The 24,309-nt window shown below is 43.8% G+C and overlaps 3 protein-coding genes across 3 annotated transcripts in view; 1 reads left to right on the top strand and 2 right to left on the bottom strand.

Annotated features, from left to right (window-relative positions):
• Positions 1-24,309, top strand: part of LOC132216086 (zinc finger protein 883-like) — a 681,654-nt gene that overhangs the window by 416,635 nt on the left and 240,710 nt on the right. The gene's annotated exons all lie outside the window — the stretch shown is intronic.
• LOC132216080 (zinc finger protein 345-like) overlaps positions 1-24,309 on the bottom strand; it is a 325,901-nt gene that overhangs the window by 143,276 nt on the left and 158,316 nt on the right. The gene's annotated exons all lie outside the window — the stretch shown is intronic.
• LOC132216073 (zinc finger protein 665-like) lies at positions 780-22,979 on the bottom strand. The gene is made up of 3 exons (XM_059665130.1): positions 22,685-22,979; positions 21,692-21,818; positions 780-7,648 (listed from the first exon to the last, which is right to left on the bottom strand). The coding sequence occupies exons 1-3, from the start codon at positions 22,859-22,861 to the stop codon at positions 5,034-5,036; spliced, it is 2,919 nt and encodes a 972-aa protein (XP_059521113.1). The 5' UTR covers positions 22,862-22,979; the 3' UTR covers positions 780-5,033.

Here is a 24,309-nt window from a genome sequence, read left to right as displayed (position 1 = left end):
GCCCACTGGGACATAAATACCCCTGTGGCTGTAATGGGGCGACCCGTGGAGAAGATCACCAGGGACTCAGATGAAAGATTTAGGAGCCTTTATTAAGCTGGCCAGCGACTACAGTTGCAAAGGGTGAACTATAAGAATTACAGCATTTTTATTTGCAAAAACTACAAAGTTACAAAAACCTTAGTTCCCAACACTGTATAGTATCAATACCTTCCTATCTATGTGTTTTAGGAACAGAGAGTACAGCATATTGAGAAGGAGGCATGAGACCCTATCTCAAGGCCTGGCCTGATGTCAGTACCCTCCTATCTATGTGTTTTAGGAACAGAGAGCACAGCACGCCCCATCTGGCTGAAGCACCAGATATGCAGTCCAGCACAATGACTACCTTTTACTTAGAAAGTTTTAACTTCAAAGCATCCTATGTGGGCAGTTTTAGCCTCCAAGTTTGCAAGATTGGCTATGCTATGCCAGGCTCCCCGAGCCTGCTAGGTTTACTGTGTGCCATCATTTTTGTCCATCCTGGGGAGTTAGAACCTGTGGGTTGAGGAGAAAATTCAAGGAGTGGTTTATTAACTCCGGGACACATTGCTGATGCTCCGCTGAACACAATACCTTCACTATTGCTGCTGTGCCTTTGTCTCCTAGGAGTCACTCCTCAGGTCACTAAAGCCTTAGGTTCTAAATGTGATGGAGGTATTTTTAAGGATAAGAAAAAGGACTTTATTTTCTTTGCTGTGGCCTTCCACAATTTATGAAAGCACTGGCACCCAAGATTGTTGTCTCATCTAATTCCACAACACCTCTATTAAAACTGCTGAACAAGATATTTTCAAGGCTACATTCTTGCTATCCCTCCTCCTTGCTGTTGACACACCTCAGAGATACTTGACACCAAGGACCTCTTGATCATAATCAATGACAATGACTGCTGCACAGAAGATAAACAAGCCTGGATTTCTTCAGATCTGTGAACACACGGCTAATGTAGTCTTTTCTTCAAAATATATTTCTGGGTGCTGCTTTAAATGAAGTCCATTCCTTCTAATGGAATTAGGTGAGTGTTTCTGCAGTGAAGTAACTGAACAAAATGGCAAAGACCATCATCTGAAAAGCCACCTTCACCAACAGTCAGAAAATGTGTGTGGATAGTCAGTTAGGGTAGATGGTGAGGAAAAGCACAGTAAGGAACTCCTTCGTGGCCCAGTGTGCTGTGCACTGTGGTGACGAATTGTACTCAAAAGGACTCTGTTCCAACCCAGAGATGCATGGTGCAGACACAGGAGACTGGGAAAGAGGACTTGAGTCCAGAACATGACTTGGGCTGCAGAGCCATTGTCTAGTTTAGCCAGTAGGCATACAGAGGACAGAATCACATCACCAGTAGGTACTAGCATGAATGACATGAGCACCCGTCCAATGAGACAGGTTCATCCAGGACTCCAGGATCACTTGGGAATATCAGGTCCCCAAATTCATGTCCAATTTTATCTACTCCTGCAGGATGAATGTCAGTGCCACGTAGGAACATCATTTGAAGGTCAAACTGAGGCAAGAAATTCATCTCAGTGGATGGGGTGACAGCATAACACCCAACATGTGTGTGAAGGTACAGGGACCAGACCAAATTACCCAGGTCTCATGTGGGTCAAACTCTGTTCTGGGATCAAAGGGAAGCAGACAAGCAGCAGCTCACTCTGAAAGCAGGATCCTCTGGAAAAACCACTGCAGCTGAGGAATCATAGCATTGCCCTGAACAAGGTGAGGCCAAGGGTGTAAAGGGAAGGGGAGGAAATGCATAACTGCAACCATGGAAACAGGAGCTTCAGCTGAGACACCCAGGTCCTCAGACTGTACCAGCTCCAGTGAGGGCTGCACATCAGTGGTAGAGACTGTGCCTGACGCTGAAGAAAACAATGGGTTAAAATCCAGCTCTTGAATCGGACACTTGTCTGTGGTGTAAAATTGGAGAGCTGACTTCATTTCTCAGATACTGAATATGTTGAGGAATTTGATGTGAGTTTCTACTTGTCCAGCTTGCTGTGAGAACTGAAAGAGTAAATGCTCAAAAATCTAACAATAAAATCCTGGCAACAAGTAGTCAGCTTGTTACTTTTATTGATGTTGGAAGGCCAGAGTAAGCGCCATCAATCACCTCATGTCACATTTAGCCAACTGAGATTCAGGGAGCTCTAATGAAGCTGCTGGAGATTCCCAGGTGGGGCCAACCACAATGACACCTGAGTGCCCACAGCATCTGCCTCCCTGCAGCAGAGTCACTGGCTTCTTACAGGTCCCATTTCTTAGTAAACTGCACCCAAAGACAAATGTCCTTGTGAGCCTCGGGGAGTGAGAAGTGCCTGGCCGAGGAAGGTCTCTGCAGGGAGATGCTGGAATTCAAAGGAGATTGAAGGAGAGAGAGAAAAAAATCAATGCTAAGAGAGAATCAGTGATCAGCTGCCTCCTGCATACCCCACAGTGCGGTTCAAGACGGGGCTCAGGTATCTTCCGTGACTGTGAATGGAACCATGATGTGCTGGTTCATATGTTTAAAATAGAGACCTGGTGCACGAAATTCATACACTCAGGGGGGATCCCTCAGTCGGCCCTGTGCCCTCTTGCAGTCCAGGAGCCTGTGGGAGATGTCCAACTGACAAAGGTAAATAACATTTATATCCATATAAAGAATTATACAGAAATGTTTGTACCACCTTTAATAGAAATAACCAAATATTTATTAAAATGGACATAATACTGATATATTCAAAGAGAAGAACATCTACCAGAACCCTGGCCGATTTGGCTCTGGATGGAGCAAAGGCCTATAACCCAAAGGGTCCCAGGTTTGATTCCAGCTAAGGCACAAACCTTGGTTGAAGACTCATTCCCAGTCGGTGCCTTGGTCACCGTTGATGCAGGAGGTAACCAATCAATGTGTTTCCTTAATATCAATGTTTCTCTCTGTGTTACCCTCTCTCTCTTACACTCTCAAAAAGAAAAAAAATCACTAGAAAAATATCCTTGGGTGAGGATTAACAACAAAAACAAAAAGACTATCTACCAAAAAAAAAAAAAAAGATCAGTTACTAATGTATCTTTAATAAATGTCCAAGAATTTCTCAAATATAATTTTAAAGCAAAAAAACATTTAGAGCCGAAACTGGTTTGGCTCAGTGGATAGAGCGTCGGCCTGCGGACTGAAAGGTCCCAGGTTTGATTATGGGCATATCCCCAGTAGGAGATGTGCAGGAGGCAGCTGATCGATGTTTCTCTCTCATCGATGTTTCTAACTATCTCTCTCCCTTCCTCTCTGTAAAAAATCAATAAAATATAATTAAAAAAAAATATTTAGAAAAAGCAGAGTTCCCTCTTAAAATGGAATGTAAAATCATGGCTATCAGGAAAGCTGTGAAGAACAAGGACAGGTTAAATGAGGTCATGAAGCAACTTCATAGTCATAGATATGCTAAGTATTATGAGTATAATGATGGTTTCATTTTCTTGCACATGTCAAGATTTATGAAACCCTACACTTAACACATGTAACTTCCTCATTACAGCTGTTAAAAATAGTTCAAGATAATTGAAATGAAAAAAAAAGGATAAAAAAAATGTGACTTACTTTGGAACAACAGCTTTTTCAACTCTATATTCAATCCACATTCTCATGCGCTGTGGCCGAGTCTCATCTCAGTGACAGAAAATGTAACAAACAATGAAGAACTTTCACCCAAACACACTGGAATGCTGACTGGGTCACAAAAGCCATATCTCCGCCCTAAAGACACCCTTTGTTTTCTTCTTAGTTTTGCTGCCAGAACACCAACGGCTCTAATGGGAACATCTGAGAAGATATATGAAGCCATAAAACTTCTTGATTATACTGAGTGACAATGACTGCTGCACAGAAGATAAACAAACCCAGATGTCCCTCAGGTCTGTGTACACATGACTCCTGTAGTCTTTTGCTCAAAAAAAATATCTGGGTACAAGTTTAGATGAAGATCATTCCATCTAATGGGCTGCAGTCTGATCCAACAGAAATTAGGTGAGTGTTTCTGCAGTTGAAGGGCTCCCCTCACTGCAATGGTCTTCCAACCAGTACCTATCACCCATGGAATTGAAGGCATTAAAGGGCATGGCCCTCTGCAACACCTGGGGAAAAGAATCCCTTCAAATGTCTTACCATTCCTTGAAAACAGGAAAAAAATTAACGCTACTCCCAGATATACTTCAGGTTGTCATAGCGACCCCCTCTTAGGAGTGATCTCTGTGTCTCAATGCATCCATTTTCACATGAGTACTACCGAGTCCACAGTATTTCCTCGGAAAATATGGGCTGCAATATAAATTTGGCAAAAACTCCTGAGCTAATTTCTGGTCCATAGTCATCCCCCAAGGGCAAAAATGTTTCAAAGCCCATATAAGTTTTTCACCGAATCATGCTTGGAGAGCCCCGATCTCCATATAAACTAACCCAGACAATAAATGGAACACCCAACATTAAAGAAGTCTTACGGAAAAGCCTTCATTATTTTGCAAGTAACAGCCGTGAGACTGGCAGTTTTTCCACCTGGCAAAATAGCTCTTTATATTAAGAAGTCCAACATACATACATATGGTTCCAACATGCAAACAAGCAAACAGAACAGATAAAATAGTTGCGGGTAGGATACACAATGTACGTGACTCAATATATGAGATAAATTTCAGACTAATGAGACTTCACATATTTTCATATACAACTGTTAAGTCCTAACTAAGAAACTACATTTTCGACACATCTGAGAAATTTTTTACATTCGGACTCTTTGTGCACAGCAAATTTACAAATTAGGCTGAGAGATATCTCACATTAATTACACTCTTTACGACAATCTCCGGTGTAAACTCTCTGATGACAATGAAGGTGAGAGTTAGTTGTAAAACATTGTCCACATTCACTGCATTTATAAGCATTTTCTCATGTATGAACTCTCTGATGACAGAGAAGGTTGGTGCTACTGGTATAAAATTTCCCACAGTCACTGCATTTATAAGGCTTTTGTCTTGTATGACTTCTCTGATGACAGCAATGGACATCGCTTTTCTCCAGTGTGAACTCTCTGATGATTTTGGAGAGCTCTGTTTTCACTGAAAGTTTTCCCACATTCACTACATTTATAAGGCTTTTCTCCTGTATGAACTCTCTGATGACGACAAAGTTTACTGTTACAGGTAAAAGATTTCCCACAGTCACTGCATTTATAAGGCTTTTCTCCTCTATGAACAATCTGATGATTTTGGAGAGCTTCGGTTTCACTGAAAGTTTTCCCACATTCACTACATTTATAAGGCTTTTCTCCTGTATGAACTCTCTGATGACGGCGATGTACATCGCTCCTAGTAAAAGATTTCCCACATTCACTGCATTTAAAAGGCTTTATACCAGTGTGAACTCTCTGGTGATTTTGGAGAGCTTTGTTTTCACGGAAAGTTTTCCCACACTCACTACATTTATAAGGCTTTTCTCCTGTATGAACTCTCTGATGATGACAAAGTTTACTGTTACTGGTAAAAGATTTCCCACATTCACTGCATTTAAAAGGCTTTTCTCCAGTGTGAACTCTCTGATGTCTGTGAAGTTTGAAATTAGTGGCAAAAGATTTCCCACATTCATTGCATTTATAAGGCTTTTCTCCGGTGTGAACTCTCTGATGAATGTGAAGGTATGATTTAGTGGTAAAAGATTTCCCACATTCATTGCATTTATAAGGCTTTTCTCCTATGTGAACTCTCTGATGAATGTGAAGGTAAGACTTAGTGGTAAAAGATTTCCCACATTCATTGCATTTATAAGGATTTTCTCTTGTGTGAACCCTCTGATGAATGTGAAGGTAAGACTTGGTGGTAAAAGATTTCCCACATACACTGCACTTATAAGGCTTTTCTCCAGTGTGAACTCTCTGATGTGTGCGAAGTTTCAAATAAGTGGTAAAAGATTTCCCACATTCATTGCATTTATAAGGCTTTTCTCCCGTGTGAATTCTCTGGTGAATGTGAAGGTAAGATTTAGTGGTAAAAGATTTCCCACACTCATTGCATTTATAAGGCTTTTCTCCTGTGTGAACCCTCCGATGACTGTGAAGTTGAGAGTTAGTGGCAAAAGATTTCCCACATTCACTGCATTTAAAAGGCTTTTCTCCAGTGTGAACTCTCAGATGATTTTGGAGAGCTCCGCTTTGGATGAAAGTCATCCCACATTCACTGCATTTATGAGGCTTTTCTCCGCTATGAATTCTCCGATGCTGACAAAGTGCACTTTGCCTGGTATAAGATTTCCCACATTCACTGCAGTGAAAAGGCCTTTCTCCAGTGTGCACTCTTTGATGACGACAAAGTTTAATGAAACAGTTGTAAGCTTTCCCACATTCACCACATATATAAGGCTTTTCTTCAGTGTGAATGCTCTGGTGAGAAAGAAGGCTACCGCTCTGGGCAAAAGATTTCCCACATTCACTGCATTTATAAGGCTTTTCTCCTGTGTGAACCCTCTGATGACTGTGAAGGTGAGACAAAGTGATAAAAGATTTCCCACATTCACTGCAGTGATGAGGTCTTTCTCCAGAGTGCACTCTGTAATGATGATATTTGCGAGCGTTGAAAGTTGAAAAAGACTTTCCACACTCACTACACTTATAAGGCTTTTCTCCAGTGTGAATTCTCCGATGACAATGAAAGTTACTGATGTGAGTAAAAGATTTCCCACACTCATTGCACTCATAAGGCCTTTCTGCTGTGAGAACGCTCTGATCATAATAGACGGCATTGCTATTGGTAACAGGATTTCCACATTCACTGCGCGCATAGGGCCTTTCTTCAGTGTGCAAAGCTTCATATTCACCTAGGCTGTTAATACTGCTAAAAGCTTTCCCATATTCACTGTACTCATAATGCCTTTCTTCAGTGTGCAAAGCTTCATATTCACCTAGGCTGTTACTATTGCTAAAAGCTTTCCCATATTCACTGCACTGATAAGGCCTTTCTCCAGTGTGACCTTGCTGTAGAAGAGAAAAGCTAGAAAATTTGGTAAAATATTCCCCACATTCAGAGCACACAAAACATCCACTTCCAACATTGACATCCTTTTCCTGAATAAACGTGTGGGTACAAGTAATGTCTTTCTTAGATTCTTTTCGGGCGTAATAATTTTTTGTCCTTTGAAATGTCATCCCACGTGTCGAAATAGCATTTGGATGGTCCCTGGTCTGAGTAGCCTTGAGGTGGAGATGTCCTGATTCAGTAAGAACACCCTGCCCAACCTCCCCACAGGTGAAACCATTTTGGGACACATTGAAATTGCAGCTGTTTGCAAGGGAGATCCTGTCCACACCTCTACTTAAAGTCTTCTCTCTCATATGCCATTGTTGAATATTTACACTGAAATAAAACCGTGTTGCACATGCCCCACATCTCAACATTATCTGTCGGTGTCGTGTTCCCTGCAGCTCCATCACGTGGAAAATGTTTCCCAAGACTAGTCCACAACTCTCACAGGGGTGGCTCTTCTGGGAAGACAAAGGTAACTGGGGATTCCATGCCTGTGAAACTCTCACAAAAAAGTTCTGTTCAGTCGCTGCCTCCTCATTCTCTGCTCCACAGCAGCAACCTGAACAAAAGGAAACACTGGTAAAGTACATGTTCACCCTATGAAATCAGAATATCTGCACCACAAATGCTTATCTGTCATGACTAGGCCTGATTCCATAGAAAGATTTTAAGGACCAGTGAGGTATACTCTGAGGAAACTGTTGTTATGCATATTGTGGCCCCAAAACTCAGTTGATGATGAAAAGCAAACCGAGAGAGGGACAGAAGCACAGGATGGGACACAAAGAAGAGAGGAAGGATCTACTTATTTTTCCTGCACAAACGGTTGCCATTAGGACCTTACATGTTGGCCATGTGAGTCTATGTAGAATAATTTAAAACGGCTGAAAGCCATAAAAATGTATTGTATTAGACCACATGATGTTCAACATCAATATAATAACATGTGTGCACTCCAAGGTACTGCAGGCATGGACTAATGTTAGAGGGCAGAAAAGAGACACCTGTGAAAGAGGCACAGGTGCAAAGTGAAGAGAGGTGAAGGTTATCTATGGGCTGGGAATCCCAATAGAAATGATCACTACGAAAACTGAGTGCTAATAGAACTAACATGGCGGAATAGGTAAACACCAGAAATTGCTGCCACGCACAACCACTTCAACAATACAACTAAAAGACAAAACAGACATCATTCAGAATCACAGGAAGACTGGCTGAGTGGAAATTCTACAAATAGAAGGAAAGAGAAAAGCATACTGAGACTCAGAGGAGGTGCGGAAGTAGAGTGCAGAGGTTTGGAGGCGCACGCGGAAAAGGCTGGCAACTGAGCACGTGGCCCAAGTGGAAAGGGCTGGCAAATGAGGTCACGGTTGTCTTTTTCAATCGGGAGGGAGTCTCAAGCTCCCTACTACTCTGAACTCCAGCTCCGGGCGAGTCTCTGCGGACCCAGACTCATTCTGGGAGAAACCGGACTGTCTGGCATCAGTCGGAACTCGAGGGTGGCTCTCTCTCAGGGGTACTTGCAGACATTACCGGGACACTGAGTCACTGGGCCTCTAAGGGTAGGACTGAGGAGCAGGCATAGCTGCTTGCTCCGCCCTGTTGATCCCCTGAGACCCCGCCCCACCCAACCTGTGAGTAGAGGCTTTTCCATATCAAAGGCCTGGCCCTTTGCAATCTGAAAATTACCGAACAAACTGCAGCCGGGTCAGAGCGACCCAGAACTTCCAAAGGAAGGCCCAAGGCCCCACAGCACCTAGCACTGCTTCACAGCTGGGCCTCATCTGGGCACCTACAAACCCCAAACAAAGAAGAGGAATCTACAGATCTCTCTGTAGCTCCTGCTGAGTAGCCTCAGGCAGAGGCTAAATTAGCCCCTCCTTAGAGATCCAAGAGCCAGTGTACCCAGTGGTCAGAGTGGGACAATCCAATTACAACTCCTCAGATCCATAAGGGACACACTCAGTGGGCAGAGTCAGTGAGCACCAAAGCCCCACTGAAGCAAGTCTTGCCCCAGAAGGGTGTCTCAAGCACAGAAGTTCTCCCACTGCAGACACAGTTGATTCTCACAGCCAATGGGCCTGGAGGTCAATTCTTCCCAGTGATACCAACTACAATCAAGGCTTAACTACAACAAGACTGTGCACAAAGCCCACAAAGGGCTGCACCAAGAGTAATTGTGGAGGCTGAGCCACTGGGCCCTATAGTACGCCAAACACAGAAAGCCACCCTATCAACACAAGGAAGCATAAAAAATACGGAGCCAAGAAAAAGGTAACATCTGAAAGGAATAGAGGAAAGCAAACTACTGGATATAGAGTTCAAAACCACACTTTTAAAGGTATTCCAAGAATTTTCTAGGAACTGCCAATAAATTTAGTGAGACCCTCAAGAAATCTAGTGAGACGCTCAAGGCTATGAAAAAGTACGAACTAGAAATTAAGCATACACTGACTGAAAAAAAGAATATTATGAAGACTTCCAACACAGACTAGAGGATCACAAGAATAAAGTCAAAGATTTGAAATACGAAGAAGCAAAAATCACCCAACCTGAAAAACAAAAAGAAAAAAGAATGCAAAAATATGAAGATAGTGTAAGTAGCCTCTGAGATAACTTCAAACGTACCAAAATCCAAATTATGGGGTGCCAGAAGAGAGCCAGCAAGATACTGAAAACCTATTTGAAGAAATACCAACAGAAAACTTCCCCTACCTGGTCAAAGTAATAGACTTCCAAGTCCAGGAAGCGCAGAGAACCCCAAACAAAAGGAATCCAAAGAGAACCACACCAAGACATATCATCATTAACACATTGTTTGGAGGTAGTTTTTATCGTCCACGCTCTACTACCAGTCAACTTAAAGGTATAACTAAAACGTATGAATACGTTTCCTGCTTTCAATGCGTTAAAATGCCAAGAGCAAAAGACAAAGAGAGAATCTTAAAAGCAGCAAGAGAAAGAAACTCAGTTACCTACAAGGCAGTACCCATACCGACTGCCAGCTGATTCTTCAAAAGAAACTATGCAGGCCAGAAGGGAGTGGCAAGAAATATTCAAAGTGATGAATACCAAGAACCTACAACCTAGATTAATTTATCCAGCAAAGCTATCATTCAGAATTGAAGGTCAGATAAAGAGCTTCACAGATAAGAAAAAGCTAAAGGAGTTTTCACCACCAAACCAGTATTATATGAAATGCTGAAAGGTATCCTTTGAGAAGAGGAAGAAGAAAAAGGTAAAGATACAAATTATGAACAACAAATACACAGCTACCAACAAGTGAATCTAAAAATCAAGTGAATAAATAATCTGATGAACAGAATAAACTGGTGAATATAATAGATTCAGGGGCATAGAAAGGGACTGGACTGACTATTCTTGGGAAGGAAAAGGGTGTGGGGGGTGTGGGAAGAGACTGGACAAAAATTGTACACCTATGGATGAGAACAGTGGGTGGCAGGGGTAAGGGCAGAGGGTGGGGTGGGAACAGGGCAGAGGGGAATTATTGGGGGGGGGAGAGGAACAAATGTAATAATCTGAACAATAAAGATTTAATTAAAAAATTAATTAACGTTGCCAAAAACTTAAAAAACATAAATATATAAATAAAAAACCCCTGTGCTGGACCTATTTATCCTTTTCTCTGTACTCCAAGCCTGTGGCAGCTACTAAGCTTTTAACTCTCTGTATAGCTTTCCCTTTTCGAGAATGTAATGTAGTTGGAATCACACAGTATATACCCTTTTCAGACTGGCTCTTTTTACTAAGCGATATATATTTAAGTTTCTTCCATTCCTTTCTTGGCTCAAGGGGTCATATCAATGTGGGGAGGTCTTGCTTCTTGGTATTCCCATTCCTAGTTTGATTTTTCTCTATTTTCTCTTTTCATTGCTGAATATTTCATTGTACAGATGCACCACAGTTTGTGTATCCACTCACCTTTTAGGGGACATTTTGGTTGCTTACAGTTCTTTGCAATTAGCAATAAAGCTGCTATAAACATTACAAAAAAAAAAAAAAAAAGAAGGCTGGGTTTCCAGCTATGAATGTAACAAAGGCCAGCCAAGAATTCCTCCCCAGTGACCCTTCTCCAAGGATAGACCACGTGTGCCACCAATGTGTCATTAATAAAGCACTGTTTCGCCGTACCCGGTCTGCACCTGTGAATATAACGTCGGCCTGTGGACTGAAGGGTCCCAGGTTCAATTCCAGTCAAGAGCATGTATCTTGGTTGTAGGCACTTTCCCATTAGGAGTTGTGTAGGAGGGAGCTGATTGATGTTTCTCTCTCATTGAGGTTTCTAACTCCCTATCCCTCTCCCTTCCTCTCTGTAAAAAATTCAATAAAATACATTTAAAAATAAATAAAATCATGTTTATTCTGTGATGCACAAAGGATTCTTCCCCTTAAATCCCACTTGACCCATTCCATGGGATAAATGCTGCAAATCTTCAGAGAAAAACAAAAAAGGTGAATGATCAACACTGTGGTAGAACAACAAAGGACTAATGAGACAACAGACAAATGACCTATTTGAGCCCTTGCTGGCTTGGCTCAGAGGATGGAGCGTCTCCCTGTGGACTGAAGGGTCCTAGGTACAATTCTGGCCAGGGCATGTGCCGGGGTCGCAGGCTTCACACCCAGGAGGTGGTGTGTAGGAGGCAGCTGATCGATGATTCTTTCTCATCATTGATGCTTCCATATCTACCTTCCTCGCTGAAATCACTAAGAATATATTTTTTAAAAACCCACCTATGTGAGTGACATCCGAAAGAATGCAGAACTGGAGATACCACCATCTCACCCGAGTCCAGTGTAAGTAGACAGCTACTCACGAACAAAAACCCCATATGAAATAGGAGTAAGAGTAACATGAAGACAGTATAACAGACAAAAATAAAGAAGTGTACAGAAAGAATGACTAGAAAAGACTGGGTGAATAAACATATTTGCAAATCGTACAGTAAAAAACAAGGGTCAGAATTACCTCCAGCAGCCCCTGTGCTTTTGCTATCATTGACCAAAGTGGCCTGTTCTTAAAAGAACACTAGAAACTTCTGTGTTTAAAAACCCCATAATGCCTTGTCCAGTATGGCTCAGTTGGTTGGAGCATCATGCTGTGTACCAAAGCGTTGAGTATTCAATTCCCAGTCTAGGCACATATCAGTTTATGGGTTCCATTTCCAGTTACCTTGTGTGCAGAAGTCAGTCGATGGATATTTCTCCCTCACACGGATCTTTCTCTCCCTCTCTGTCTCCCCCCAGCCATCTCTCTTCCTCAAATATTTAAACAAGCATCAGTAAAAGGAGATAAAGCAAAATAAAACAATACAAATATTGGCTACTCTTGACTTCGACTAAAGCAAAGAACAAAAGCCAACAAACAACAATCTTCAGGGGGGTAGAGGAGGCTGGGGAAAGTCAATTGGGGAAGAAAAGAAAAATGTTCAAAGAAATGAAAGGTAAGACATTATACCTGACACTAGGAACCACAAAGCATCATAAGAGATGTTGAGCCCTAACTGGTTTGGCTCAGTGGATAGAGTGTCAGCCTGTGGACTGAAGGGTCCCAGGTTCGATTCCTGGCAAGGGCATATACCTTAGTTGTGGGCACATCCCCAGTAGAGGTGTGCAGCAGGCAGTCGATCAATACTCTCTCTCATCGATGTTTCAAACTCTCTAGCCCTCTCCCTTCCTCTATGTAAAATATCAATAAAATATCCTTTTACTTAAAAAAAAAGATGTTGATGTTAAGAGAGAACATGAACTTCCATAGAGAAATCTGTCAAAATCCCATATGAGCTTCGGAAATTAATAAACAAATTCAGAGCCCTGGCCATGTAACTCTCCTGTTGAGTGTGTGGTCCCGATGCACCACGGCTGTGGGTTTTCTAGGCACATGTAGGGGACAGCCAATAAATGCTTAGATGGGTAGAACAACAGATCAGTTTACCTCTCTTTCTCTGTTTCCCTTCCTGTCTCTAAAATCAATAAATAAAGGCTGCCCAGTATGGCTCAGTGATTGAGCAAAAACCCATGACCTAGCACAGTGGATCTCAACCTTCTGGTCCTTCAAATACAGTTTCTCATGGCTGACCCAACCGTAACACTATATTCATTGCTACTTCATAACTGTAATGTTGCTACTGTTATGAATCGTAATGTAAATATCTGATATGCAGGATGATCTTAGGCGACCCTGTGAAAGGGTTGTTCGACTGCAAGAGGGGTCGCAACCCACAGGTTGAAAGCACCTGACCACGGAGATCAGAATTCCAGCCCTTGTCAGAAGATATGTGCAGGTTGCCGGCCCAATCTCCATTGGGGGGTGTGCAGAAAGTAGCTAATCAATGACTCTCTCATTATTCATGTTTCTATTGCTCTCTCCTTCTTTTCCTCTCTGAAATCAATAAAATATACTTTAAAAATAAATAATTTAAGGAATCCTATCTAATAAAAGAGAAACATGGTAATCAGCGTACGACCACTACCCTTCCCATTGGCTAATCAGGGCGATATGCAAATTACCTGCCAGCCAAGATGGCGGCTGGCAGCCAGGCAGCTTGAAACTAACATGAGGCTTGCTTGCTTCAGTGACAGAGGAAACCAACATTCCCCGGCAACCTTGGGGGCCTCTGAGCCTGCGGTTTTAAACATTGTACCAAATATAGAAGCTAAACAAAACCCCAGAATCCTGCTTTCAGTGAGCTGGGATCTCAGAGCTGGAGTTATACATTGTTTTGATTATAGAACTGAAACAAACCAGATACCTACTTTCAGCATCAGAGGCCTAAGAGCTGGAGTCTCAGAGCCAAAGGTGGCCCAGAATAAAAAAAAAAAATGAAAAAAAGGAGCGGTTGGGAGCTTCTGTCACCTGCCAGCCTGAAAACAGCCCTCAGCCCATCACCCAGACTGGCCAGGCACCCCAGTGGGGACCCCCACCCTGAAGGGTGTGTGACCAGCTGCAAACTGCCATCATCCCCTCACCCAGGCTGGCCAGTCACCCCACTGGGGACTCCTACCCTGATCCAGGACACCCTTCAGGGCAAACCAGTCAGCGTTGACACATGCACAAGGCCTCTATCCTATATAGTAAAAGGGTAATATGCCTCCCAGCACCGGGATCAGTGGAGCCGCGAGGCCTCCCGGGACCGGGATTAGCGTGACAGGGTCAGCACCCAAACCTCCTGATTGCCCTGCGGCTCTGTGTGTGACAGGGGGTGGGACCACAACCTCCCTATCGGGCATGCTCTGTTCGGGACAGGGAAAGGCGCCCCAACCCCCTGATCAGCCCTGCTCTGTGTGTGACAGGGTGCGGCGCCCCAACCGCTCCCCTCACGGGCCCTGCTCTGTGTGTGACCGGGTAGAGGTATAACCTTCCCATCGGCCCTGCCCTGAGTGTGACAGTGGCAGTGCCCCAACGCCATGATCGCCCCTGCTCTGTGCGTGATAGAGGGCGACGCCCCAACCGCCCCCCACGGGCCCTGCTCTGTGTGTGACGGGGTAGAGCCATAATCTCCCCATCGTCCCTGCCCTGACTGTGACAGGGTGCAGCACCCCAACCCCCTGATGCGCCCTGCTCTGTGTATGACAGGGGGCAGTGCCCCAACTCCCCTATCGGCCCTACTCTGTGAGTGACAGGGGGGAGCTCCCCAACCCCCTGATCAGCTCTGGTCTGAGCGTGACAGGGGGAGCTCCCCAACCCCCTGATGGGCCCTGTTCTGTGCGTGACAGGGGGTAGCTCCCCAACCCCCTGATCGACCGTGCTCTGAGCCCGACCAGGGCCTGCACCTTGGGATTGGGCCTGCCCTCTGCCACCCGGGAGTAGGCCTAAGCCAGCAGTTCATTATCTCCCGAGGGGTCCCAGACTGCGAGAGGGCACAGGCTGGGCTGAGGGACGCCCCCTTCCCCCAGAGTGCACAAATTTTTGTGCACCGGGCCTCTAGAAAATAAATATCCGTGGCCCATGTCACTGAGTTTTCAGAGTGCCTACTTGCGCACAGGAAAGTCATGGATTTGATTTTCTATAAGAAGCAGGTATGTGGCTTTGAGATTCAATCCCCCTCCTGGTAAAGGCACATGTGTGCGGCAACCAAATGATGTTTCACTCTCTCACTCTCTCTCTGCTTCTCCCTTTCTCTCTCTTAGAAAAAAAATCATTGGTAAAAAAATTCTCACTATTCAGGTGAAGATAAAAGAGAAAGAATTGAATTCAGAAATGTTACGGGAGAGGAGATCCAAGATGGCGGTGTACGCAAGGGCGTATACTCTCTTCATTCCACAACCACATCAAAATTACAACTAAAATGCAGAACAACAATGAGCCAGAACTCCTGGAAAGCTGGCTGAAGGGAAGCCTTAGGACAGTGGTTCTCGACCTGGACTGCACATTAGAATCACCTGGGAATGTTTTCAAAAACCTGATTTCTGGGACTCATCATTAGTAACAATGAAACAGAATTTCCAAAGGATGAGGCCCAGATATCAGGATTTTGAAAAGACTCCCAGGTGATTCTAATGTACAGCCAAGGTTGAGAACCACTGTCTTAGCACTAGACAGGTAAAGTGGAAAGCACACTGATACTGGTAGGAGGTAGAGAGTAGAGAAGAATGGAAGGTGTTGGTCGTGTACCCATGTGGGACACTTTTTTAACTGGGAGAGAGATCGTCTCTGCAGAGGTCACCTGGAAGAAAAAGCGGTCCCAGTGTCACAGCAGATGCCCAGCACGGCGTCCCAGACTGGGGAAAAAAGGCCCTACTGGCAGTAAGAACTACGGGCTGTAAAAACCAGTGCGGACTGGGGCTCAGTTACACAGAGGCTGCAGGAGACCCAGCTGCTCCTCTTACAATGCCAGTACCATGAACTGAACTTAAAACCTCCCACTTCTTCTCACCTCCAGGGCCTGGCGAGCCTGGTGGTGGAGGGGCGAATCAAGACACATATGAGAGGGAAACAGGCCTAACTGGAATCAGGGCAGGAATTCGGGGGCAGCTTTCTCCCAGACAGAGGTGCATGCTGTGGTCATTATACCTATGCTGCCACATCTGAGGTGGCAGGTCTTACTGACAACCATTCTCTATGCTCCGACTGGTGATTCCCTGAGACCTCACCCCATCCAATTTACAACTCCACCCAAGCTGTGTGCAGCAGCGTTTGTATATGAATTGCCTGCCCTTGCTCAGGCTAAAACCTGTCAAACAAGTTGCAGTTCAGTCAAGGAGCCCCAAACCTATCAATAAATGGCCTATTCCTGGCACAAGCACTAGCCTTCCTTGCTTCACAGCTGGGCCTCATCAGGGCACTTCCAAACTCCAAACAAACAGGAGATTCTGCAGATCTCTCTATAGATGCTGCTGGGTGGCTCCAGGCAGAGGCTGACTTTACACTTCCCTGGAGACCCAAGAGCCAGTGTACCCAGTGGTCAGTGTCATACCATAGCAGCTTACAACTCTTCACATCCATAAGCCATACACTCAAGGGGCAGACTCACTGACCAACAAAGCCCTACTGATGCATGTCATGCTACATAGGGGTGTCTCCTGCACAGCAGCTCTCCCAATGTTGTCGTAGTTACACCCATTAATGCTGAAATCCTCATGAAGTGTCCTAGGTACAACTCCGGCCAAGGCATGATTTCTTTTCACCACGTAGGGGAAGTTTCTATTAGGATTTCGTCTTTTTTTAATTTTCCTCAAGAAAATTCCGGCAAATCAGATCCAGCTATATATTAGAAAGATCATACAACATGACCAAGTGGGATTTATTCGGGGAATGAAACATTGTATAATAACTGCAAATCAATAAATATGACACAACATATGAACAAAAGGAAAGACAAAAATCATATAAGCATATCAATTGAAGCAGAAAAAGCATTTGACATAATCTGACACCCTTTCTTGAAAAAACTCTCAGCAAAGAGGGAGCCCAAGGATCACACCTCAACATAGTAAGAACCTTATATGACATACCCACAATCAGCAAAAACTACAACCATTTTCCCTAAGAACAGGAACAAGACAGGGATGTCCACTTTCACCACTCCTGTTTGATATAAAACTGGAAGTGCTAGCCATACAATCAGACAAGAAGCAGAAATTAAAGGCATCATAACTGGAAAAGAAGAAAACTGTCATTATTCAAAGATGACATCATATTGTACATAAAAAACCCTAAAGATTCCATCAAAAAACTACTAAATTTAATAAATGCATTCAGAAATGTGGCAGGATACAAAATTAAGAACCAGAAATCTATGGCTTTTGTATACACCAATGACGAACTCTGAAAAAGAGAAACAAACAAACTAACAAACAAAAAATCCTATCTACTATTGCAACAAAAAAAATTAGGATACCTAGGGATAAACTTAACTAACCAGGTAAAAGACCTGTATGCCGAAAACTACAGGAAGTTGAAAAAAAGAGTTACAAGAAGATATAAACAAATAGAAAAATATACCGTGTTCATGGACTGGTAGAATCAACATGATTAAAATGTCAATACTACCCAAAACAATCTGCAGATTCAATGCAATCCCCATTAATATACCAACCACATATTTCACAGACCTATAATAAGCGCTCCAAAAATAGATATGGAATAATAATAATAATAAAAAATAGCCTCAGCAATCTTGAGAAAGAAGAAAGTTGGAGGCATGACACACCAGATACCAAGCTATATTGCAAAACTGCCTGGTACTGGCACAACAACAGACATATAGAACGAAGCAACACAGCAGAGAATCCAAAAATCGACCGAAGCCATCATCCTCAACAGGTGTCAAACGAGACAACAGCATACAATGAAGTCAAGATAGTCTCTTGAATAAATGGTGTTGGGAAAACTGGAGAGATACATGCAAAAAAATAAACTAGACCACCAACTTTTACCATAAATCTGTAAACTTAAGATGGGAAACAATAAAAATCTTAGAAGAATCCACAGGCAGCAAAATATCAGCCATATATCCTAGCAATGTCTTTACGGATACAGCTCCTAGGGCAATGAGGGCGAACCTATGACACATGTGTCAGAGGTGACACGCAATCTCATATTTTTGTTGATTTTTCTTTGCTAAATGGCATCATATCTCATAGTAGACAAACATGGTAATTGAGCGTACATTCGCTATGCCTCCATTCGCTAATGAGAGTGATATGAAAAATATCCAACAAAGACGGTGTTTAATTTACATACTTAGGCGCCTAGGGGAGGAGCGAAGACTGAAGGCGGCTCCAACTGGAGCAGCGAAGGCCTGGGTCCGTGCTGCCGGAGGAAAACCGGTGCCAGCAGCCAGGGGAAGGGAACACCTATTCCACAAATCTTTTCGTGCAACAGACCTCTAGTTTAAATATAAAAAATAAACATCAAAAATATAAATGTTTGTTTTACTATGGTGAGAGATCAAAAAATTTCTATATGTGACATGGCACCTGAGTTAAGTTAGGGTTTTTCAAAATGATGACACACCGAGCTCAAAAGGTTCACTATCACTGTCCTAGGGAAATGGAAACTAAAGAAAAAATGAACAAATAGAACTATGTCAAGATAAAAAGCTTCTGCACAGCCAAAGAAACCATCAGCAAAACAACAAGAAAGCCCACTGCATGGCAGAACATATTTGCCAATGTTATATTTGATAAGGGTTTATTCTGCAAAATTCACATGAACTCATATTTGGTAAGAAAAAGAAGGTAAACAATCCAATCAAAAAATGGGCAAAAGGACCTAAATACACAATTTTCTTGAGTGGATATACGGAAAGCCAAGACATATAAAAACATGCTCAAAGTCACTTATCTGAGAGATGCAAATCAAAACGACAATGAGATATCATCCCACACCTGTCAGGTTGCCTATCATCAACTAATCAACAAAGGACAAGGTGCTGGCAAGGATGTGGAGAAAAGGAACCCTGTGCTCAGGGGGTGGGAATGCAATCCCCATATTGGTACAGACACTGTGGAATATAATGTAGAGTTTCCAAAAAATTAAGAATGGAACTCCCAATTGACCCATCTAGGAAAATATCCCAAGAAATAAAAAACAGCCCTAGACGGTTTGGCTCAGTGGATAGAGCATCAACCTGCAGGTTGAACGGTCCCAAGTTCAATGCCACCCAAGGCAACATGCCAGGCTGTGACTCGATTTCCAGTAGGGTGCATGCAGCATGCAGAGATCAATCAATCTCTCCTATCACTGATGTTACTATCACTCTCTCCCTCTCCTTTCCTCTCTCTGAAATCAATAATGAAATATTTAAAAAAAAGAAAAACAAATCAGAAACACCAATCAGAAAGGACATATGCACCCCTATGTTCATAGCAACACAATTTACAATAGCTAAGATTTGGAAATAGCCTACCTGCCCATCAGTAGATGAGTGGATTAAAAAACTGTGGTACATCTACACAATGGAAAACTAGGCTGCTGTTAAAAAGGAGGAACTCTTACTATTTGCAACAGCATGGATGGAACTGGAGCGCAATCATGCTAAGCAAAATAAGCCAAGTGGAGAAAGATAAATATCACATGATCTCCCTCATTTGTGGTCAGTGAGGGAAAATCGCGACATATGTAATACCATATATATTACTTTAAACAATAAAGAATTTTTAAAAAAGAAATGTTGTGAAAATATCCATACTACACAATGCAATCTACAGATAAAATGGAATCCTGAGGATAATTCTTATGATATTTTACAAAGACATGAAAAGAGAACCTTGAAATGTATAGAACTAAAAAATGTGAATAGCAAAAACAATCGTGAGTGAGAAGCAAGCTGGTAGCATCACACTTCCTGACTTCAATTTCTTACAAAGACATAGCAAGCAAACATTGTGTTGCTGAAGAAACACAGACACATACATCAACAGACCAGAACAGAAAACACAGAAATAGGCCGAAACCGGTTTGGCTCAGTGGATACAGCGTCGGCCTGCGGACTGAAGGCTCCCAGGTTCGATTCCGGTCAAGGGCATGTACCTGGGTTGTGGGCACATCCCCAGTGGGAGATGTGCAGGAGGCAGCTGATCGATGTTCCTCTCTCATCGATGTTTCTAACTCTCTCTCTTTCTCCCTTCCTCTGTAAAAAATCAATAAAATATATTTTAAAAAAAAGAAAAAAGAAAACACAGAAATAAACCCAGACACATACTTTCAAGTAATCTTTGTCAAAACTGCAACACAGCTGAAACCGGTTTGGTTCAGTGGATAGAGCATCGGCCTGCGGACTCAAAGGTCCCAGGTTCGATTCCGGTCAAGGGCATGTACCTGGGTTGCGAGCACATCCCCAGGAGGAGACGGCTGATCAATGTTTCTCTCTCATCGATGTTTCTAACTCGGTATTTCTCTCCCTTCCTCTCTGTAAAAAATCAATAAAATATATTTCAAAAAAAATAAAATAAAAATAAGAGAAAAGTAAAATGTTTAAAAAAAAACTGCAAGACACAAGAAGAAGGGAAAGATAGCTTCTTCAATGAATGGTGCTGCTGAAAATCAATACTCACATGGAAACACAACAATACTGGACACCACTGTTAAATTTAACACAACATGCATAACAGAATTGAATATCAGTGCTAAAACTTAAAACGCCTCAGGACAACCTAGAGAAAAAGTGTTGGAGATTTGTTATGACATGATTTTCTGAATGTGACACCAACCAGTAAAAAAACACAAACAAACATTCGAGATGGCAACCAATAAAGAAAAAAGCTTCTTCACAGCACAACAGCAATACACAAACTGAAATGAAAGGAAATCGAGAGAACAGAAGAAAATAATTGAAAATCCTATGAAGGGATTGCTTGGAGAGATTGTGGATTCAGTTCTGATCAGCACAATAAAGCGAATATTGACATACAGACAGAAATTCAGTCAAATAGTTGGAGTTCCCAGGGAATAATAAAGTTATGTTAATACTATATTGGACGCTAATAACAATGCAATGACTTGTCTGAAAACCAAACTCGATATAACTTCATTAAAAATACTTTATTCCTAAGCACTAGCAACAAGCACCAGAGCTTGCCAAAAACACGGTGGCACTAGACCTGCTGAACGCAAGGTTGCCAAAAACCTGGACTTTGTAGAAAAGTGAGTATGGGGAGCAATATATGCAAAGCACAATTAAGCAATATATGCAAAAATATGTGCTCCTGTATGTAATAAGCAATTAATATATAAAATATACAGGGTAGTTAGAACACTCTTTAACCAAAAAATACAGTTAAGAAACAGGATAAGGATGTAGAGACAATTCTACAACAAATATGTACAAATGACCAACAAGAATATAGAAAATGCTTTCCTCACTGATCAAGGTGGAATCTCTGAGGCTTCCTGTAACAAGACCAACCACAAGTCCTTCCCTGTGAATTTAGTACAGCGGGGAGTATTGGAGCTTCAGGAATAGAAGGGAGCAGTGGAAACAGACCAACCCTCCCCAGGACAGCAACTACCCAGGAAACTGGAAAAACAAGTAGTACCACAGTCTACAGGGAAGGACAGAGCACACCCTGGGGGATGGGGCCTGGGAAACCTCAAAGTCAAGTCCAGGTGTCTGGTGAGACTGAGGGAGGGTCTTACCCAGCGAGGATATAAGTTCAAAGTTCTCCAGCATCACATTCAGGTACAGCTGTCTCTGACCCTCATCAAGGAGGCTCCATTCCTCCCTGGAGAAGTACAGGGCAATGTCCTCAAAGGTCACGCCAACCTGTCAGAATGGAGACAATTAAAACCAGAGCTGCCTTTCTGAGAACCAGTAACTCTACTTCTTATACAGCTTCCCCCCCGCCCCCCCCATCAAGCTCCTCCAGGGCACGCGGGTTAGTGTGGACACCAGGCCCTAATGCTTATCACAGTCCAATTACTCACTGTGATTGCTGTCAGCAGAGCAGCTGGGTCTGATGGGAAACTTTGGGGGAGGGGAGAGGAGGGAGCAATGCCATTTAAGGTCTGGGCGATGCCTGTAGGGCCCCAGCCTTCCTGCCAAGCAACACCACTGCAGTCTCCTAGATCCTGCCCCCAAGACAAAGCCAAGCGTAGGTTTATGCTTTGCCTTTAATCCCCACACCAGCTCCGGAACCATCAGCTGACACTTCCTCCAGATGTGCACACCACTGGGTAATGTTCATCCCCTTCCCATGTTCAGACCCAGGTTCACTCCCTCAGCTCTGCCCCCTTCCTGCTCCAATGCCACCGGATCTCGCTGGACTCACCCATGAACTTGGCATATGGCGTGTAGAGAGCTTGGAGTCCAGTCGGATCCAGGACCACCCCAGGCCCCTGATGGATCCCGCAGCCGGGAAAGCCCCGAGTGAGCCTGTGCCGTCCTCCCTGCAGCCTCTGCTCTTTCCGTCAATACTCACAGCCACATCCTCAGGGACCTTCAGATGCGAGTCACCCCCGTCCTCTCTGCCCTGCACTTGCTGTGTCCTCAGAAGCCACCACACTCCTCTCTCCCCTCCACCTTCCTCACGGTCCTCCACGCGGGACTGAGCTGCAGGACGGGGCAGGCGCCCTCCCCAGGCTGTGGTGTGTGTGTGAGGAGGCGGTGAGGGCCTGGGGGACTCAACTCACCTCAGCCCGTCTCCTCAGCGGGGGCGCCGCCATTGCCCTCTGTGGGCTGAGCCGGGCGGGAGTAGAAGCCGCTGCAGGAATGGCGGTCCCTGTCCCGGCCCTGGCGTGGGTTCGGGTGGCGACTCCGAGCTTCAATCCCACGTGGGAGCTGTGAGCACCACTGGCGGCTCCCACCATGGGCTGTGAGGCCGGGAGCACCACTCTCCGGCCTTCTCCACGGACTGCGGACACGGAAAGCCTCACCGCCTGAGACAAAAAACTGAGAAGACGAAAACCTGCCACAACGATTACCGGTCCCGCCCTCCCGAACGGAAGTGCCTTCTCTGACCCTCCATTGGCTCCGCCTGATGCCATTCCAGGCTTGGCCTTCTGGGTAATGTAGTTTCCAAGCGCCAAGGACAGGATCCAGTATTTCTCAGTTAACTCTAGGACTGGTTTTAGGGGCAAATAGCCCAAGAACACACCAAGTACACTCAGGGTACTCTAGCGCCTTCAGGGGAGGTGATTTCCTGGGCAAGTTTGTTTCTCCTGCACCTGAAGGGCTTTCTTTAGCTGCGGTTTTGCATATATTTGTTCAGGACTTGCTGTTTCTGAAGGGCAGGCATTGTGTCTTCATTCAAGACTTTTGGCATGTGTTTCCCTGGGGCCATATGTAACTGGAGGAGGTTGTTCAAGACTCTAACTGCCTTAACCTTCCTCCATTGAATCCATTATACAAAGTTAAGGTCACAAAACAGATGCTCTTACTTAAGGGCATCTGCTTCTGATGCCATCCAAATTGTCAGTACTGCCTGGGCTGCAGGGTGGATAAGATGGACAAGAAACATATGAAAAGATGCTTTAAGTCACAGATCATCAGAGAGATGGATATTCAAGCAACAATTACGTGTCACCTCACTCACGGCTTTCATAATGGCTGCCATCAAGAAATGAACACAATTCAAGTGCTGGAGAGGATGTGGAAAAAAGGGAACCCTATTTCACAGCTGGTGGGAATGCAAAGTGGTGCAGTCATTATGAAAATCAGTATGGAGTTTCCTCAACGAATTTAGTATGGAACTTCCATTTGATCCAGTGATTCCACTTCTAGGAATATATTCTAAGAAACCTGAAATAATAAGATAGAATATATACTCCCTTCTGTTGATAACAGCACAATTTACAATAACAAAGATGTGGAAACAGCCCAAGTGTCCATCAATAGACGAGTGGATTTAAATGTTTTGATATGCCGAAACCTTTATGGCTCAGTGGATAGAGGGTCAGCTTTCAGACTGAAGGGTCCCAAGTTTGATTCTTGCCGGAAGCCGGTCCATCTTTGCTGCTTGACACAGTCGCTGCAGGATACAAACATCTGCACAGCATATGTTTCAAGGGACCTGGCGTATATAGCATACTGTTCTCAATATGTTTGCTCCCCTTAGCACTGTGTGTTTTAACCAAGGTCACCTCTCCGAGAAAGGTTGTTTCCCCAGGTAGGGATTTTTCCCTGAAGTTAGGGAGGGGATGAAACTCCTTAACTAAGTGCCAGGCAGGTAGTTAATCAATTTAACTACAAACAATCATGCTTAAGCTACATAACCTTTACTCCCTGGAATGGAGATAAGAAACGCCCTAACCTTTGT

Source organism: Myotis daubentonii, chromosome 15, assembly GCF_963259705.1.
Source record: "Myotis daubentonii chromosome 15, mMyoDau2.1, whole genome shotgun sequence".
NCBI classification, from domain to species: domain Eukaryota; kingdom Metazoa; phylum Chordata; class Mammalia; order Chiroptera; family Vespertilionidae; genus Myotis; species Myotis daubentonii.
Note: the sequence above shows the minus strand (reverse complement) of the source record. Positions and strands in the feature narration are given on the sequence as shown.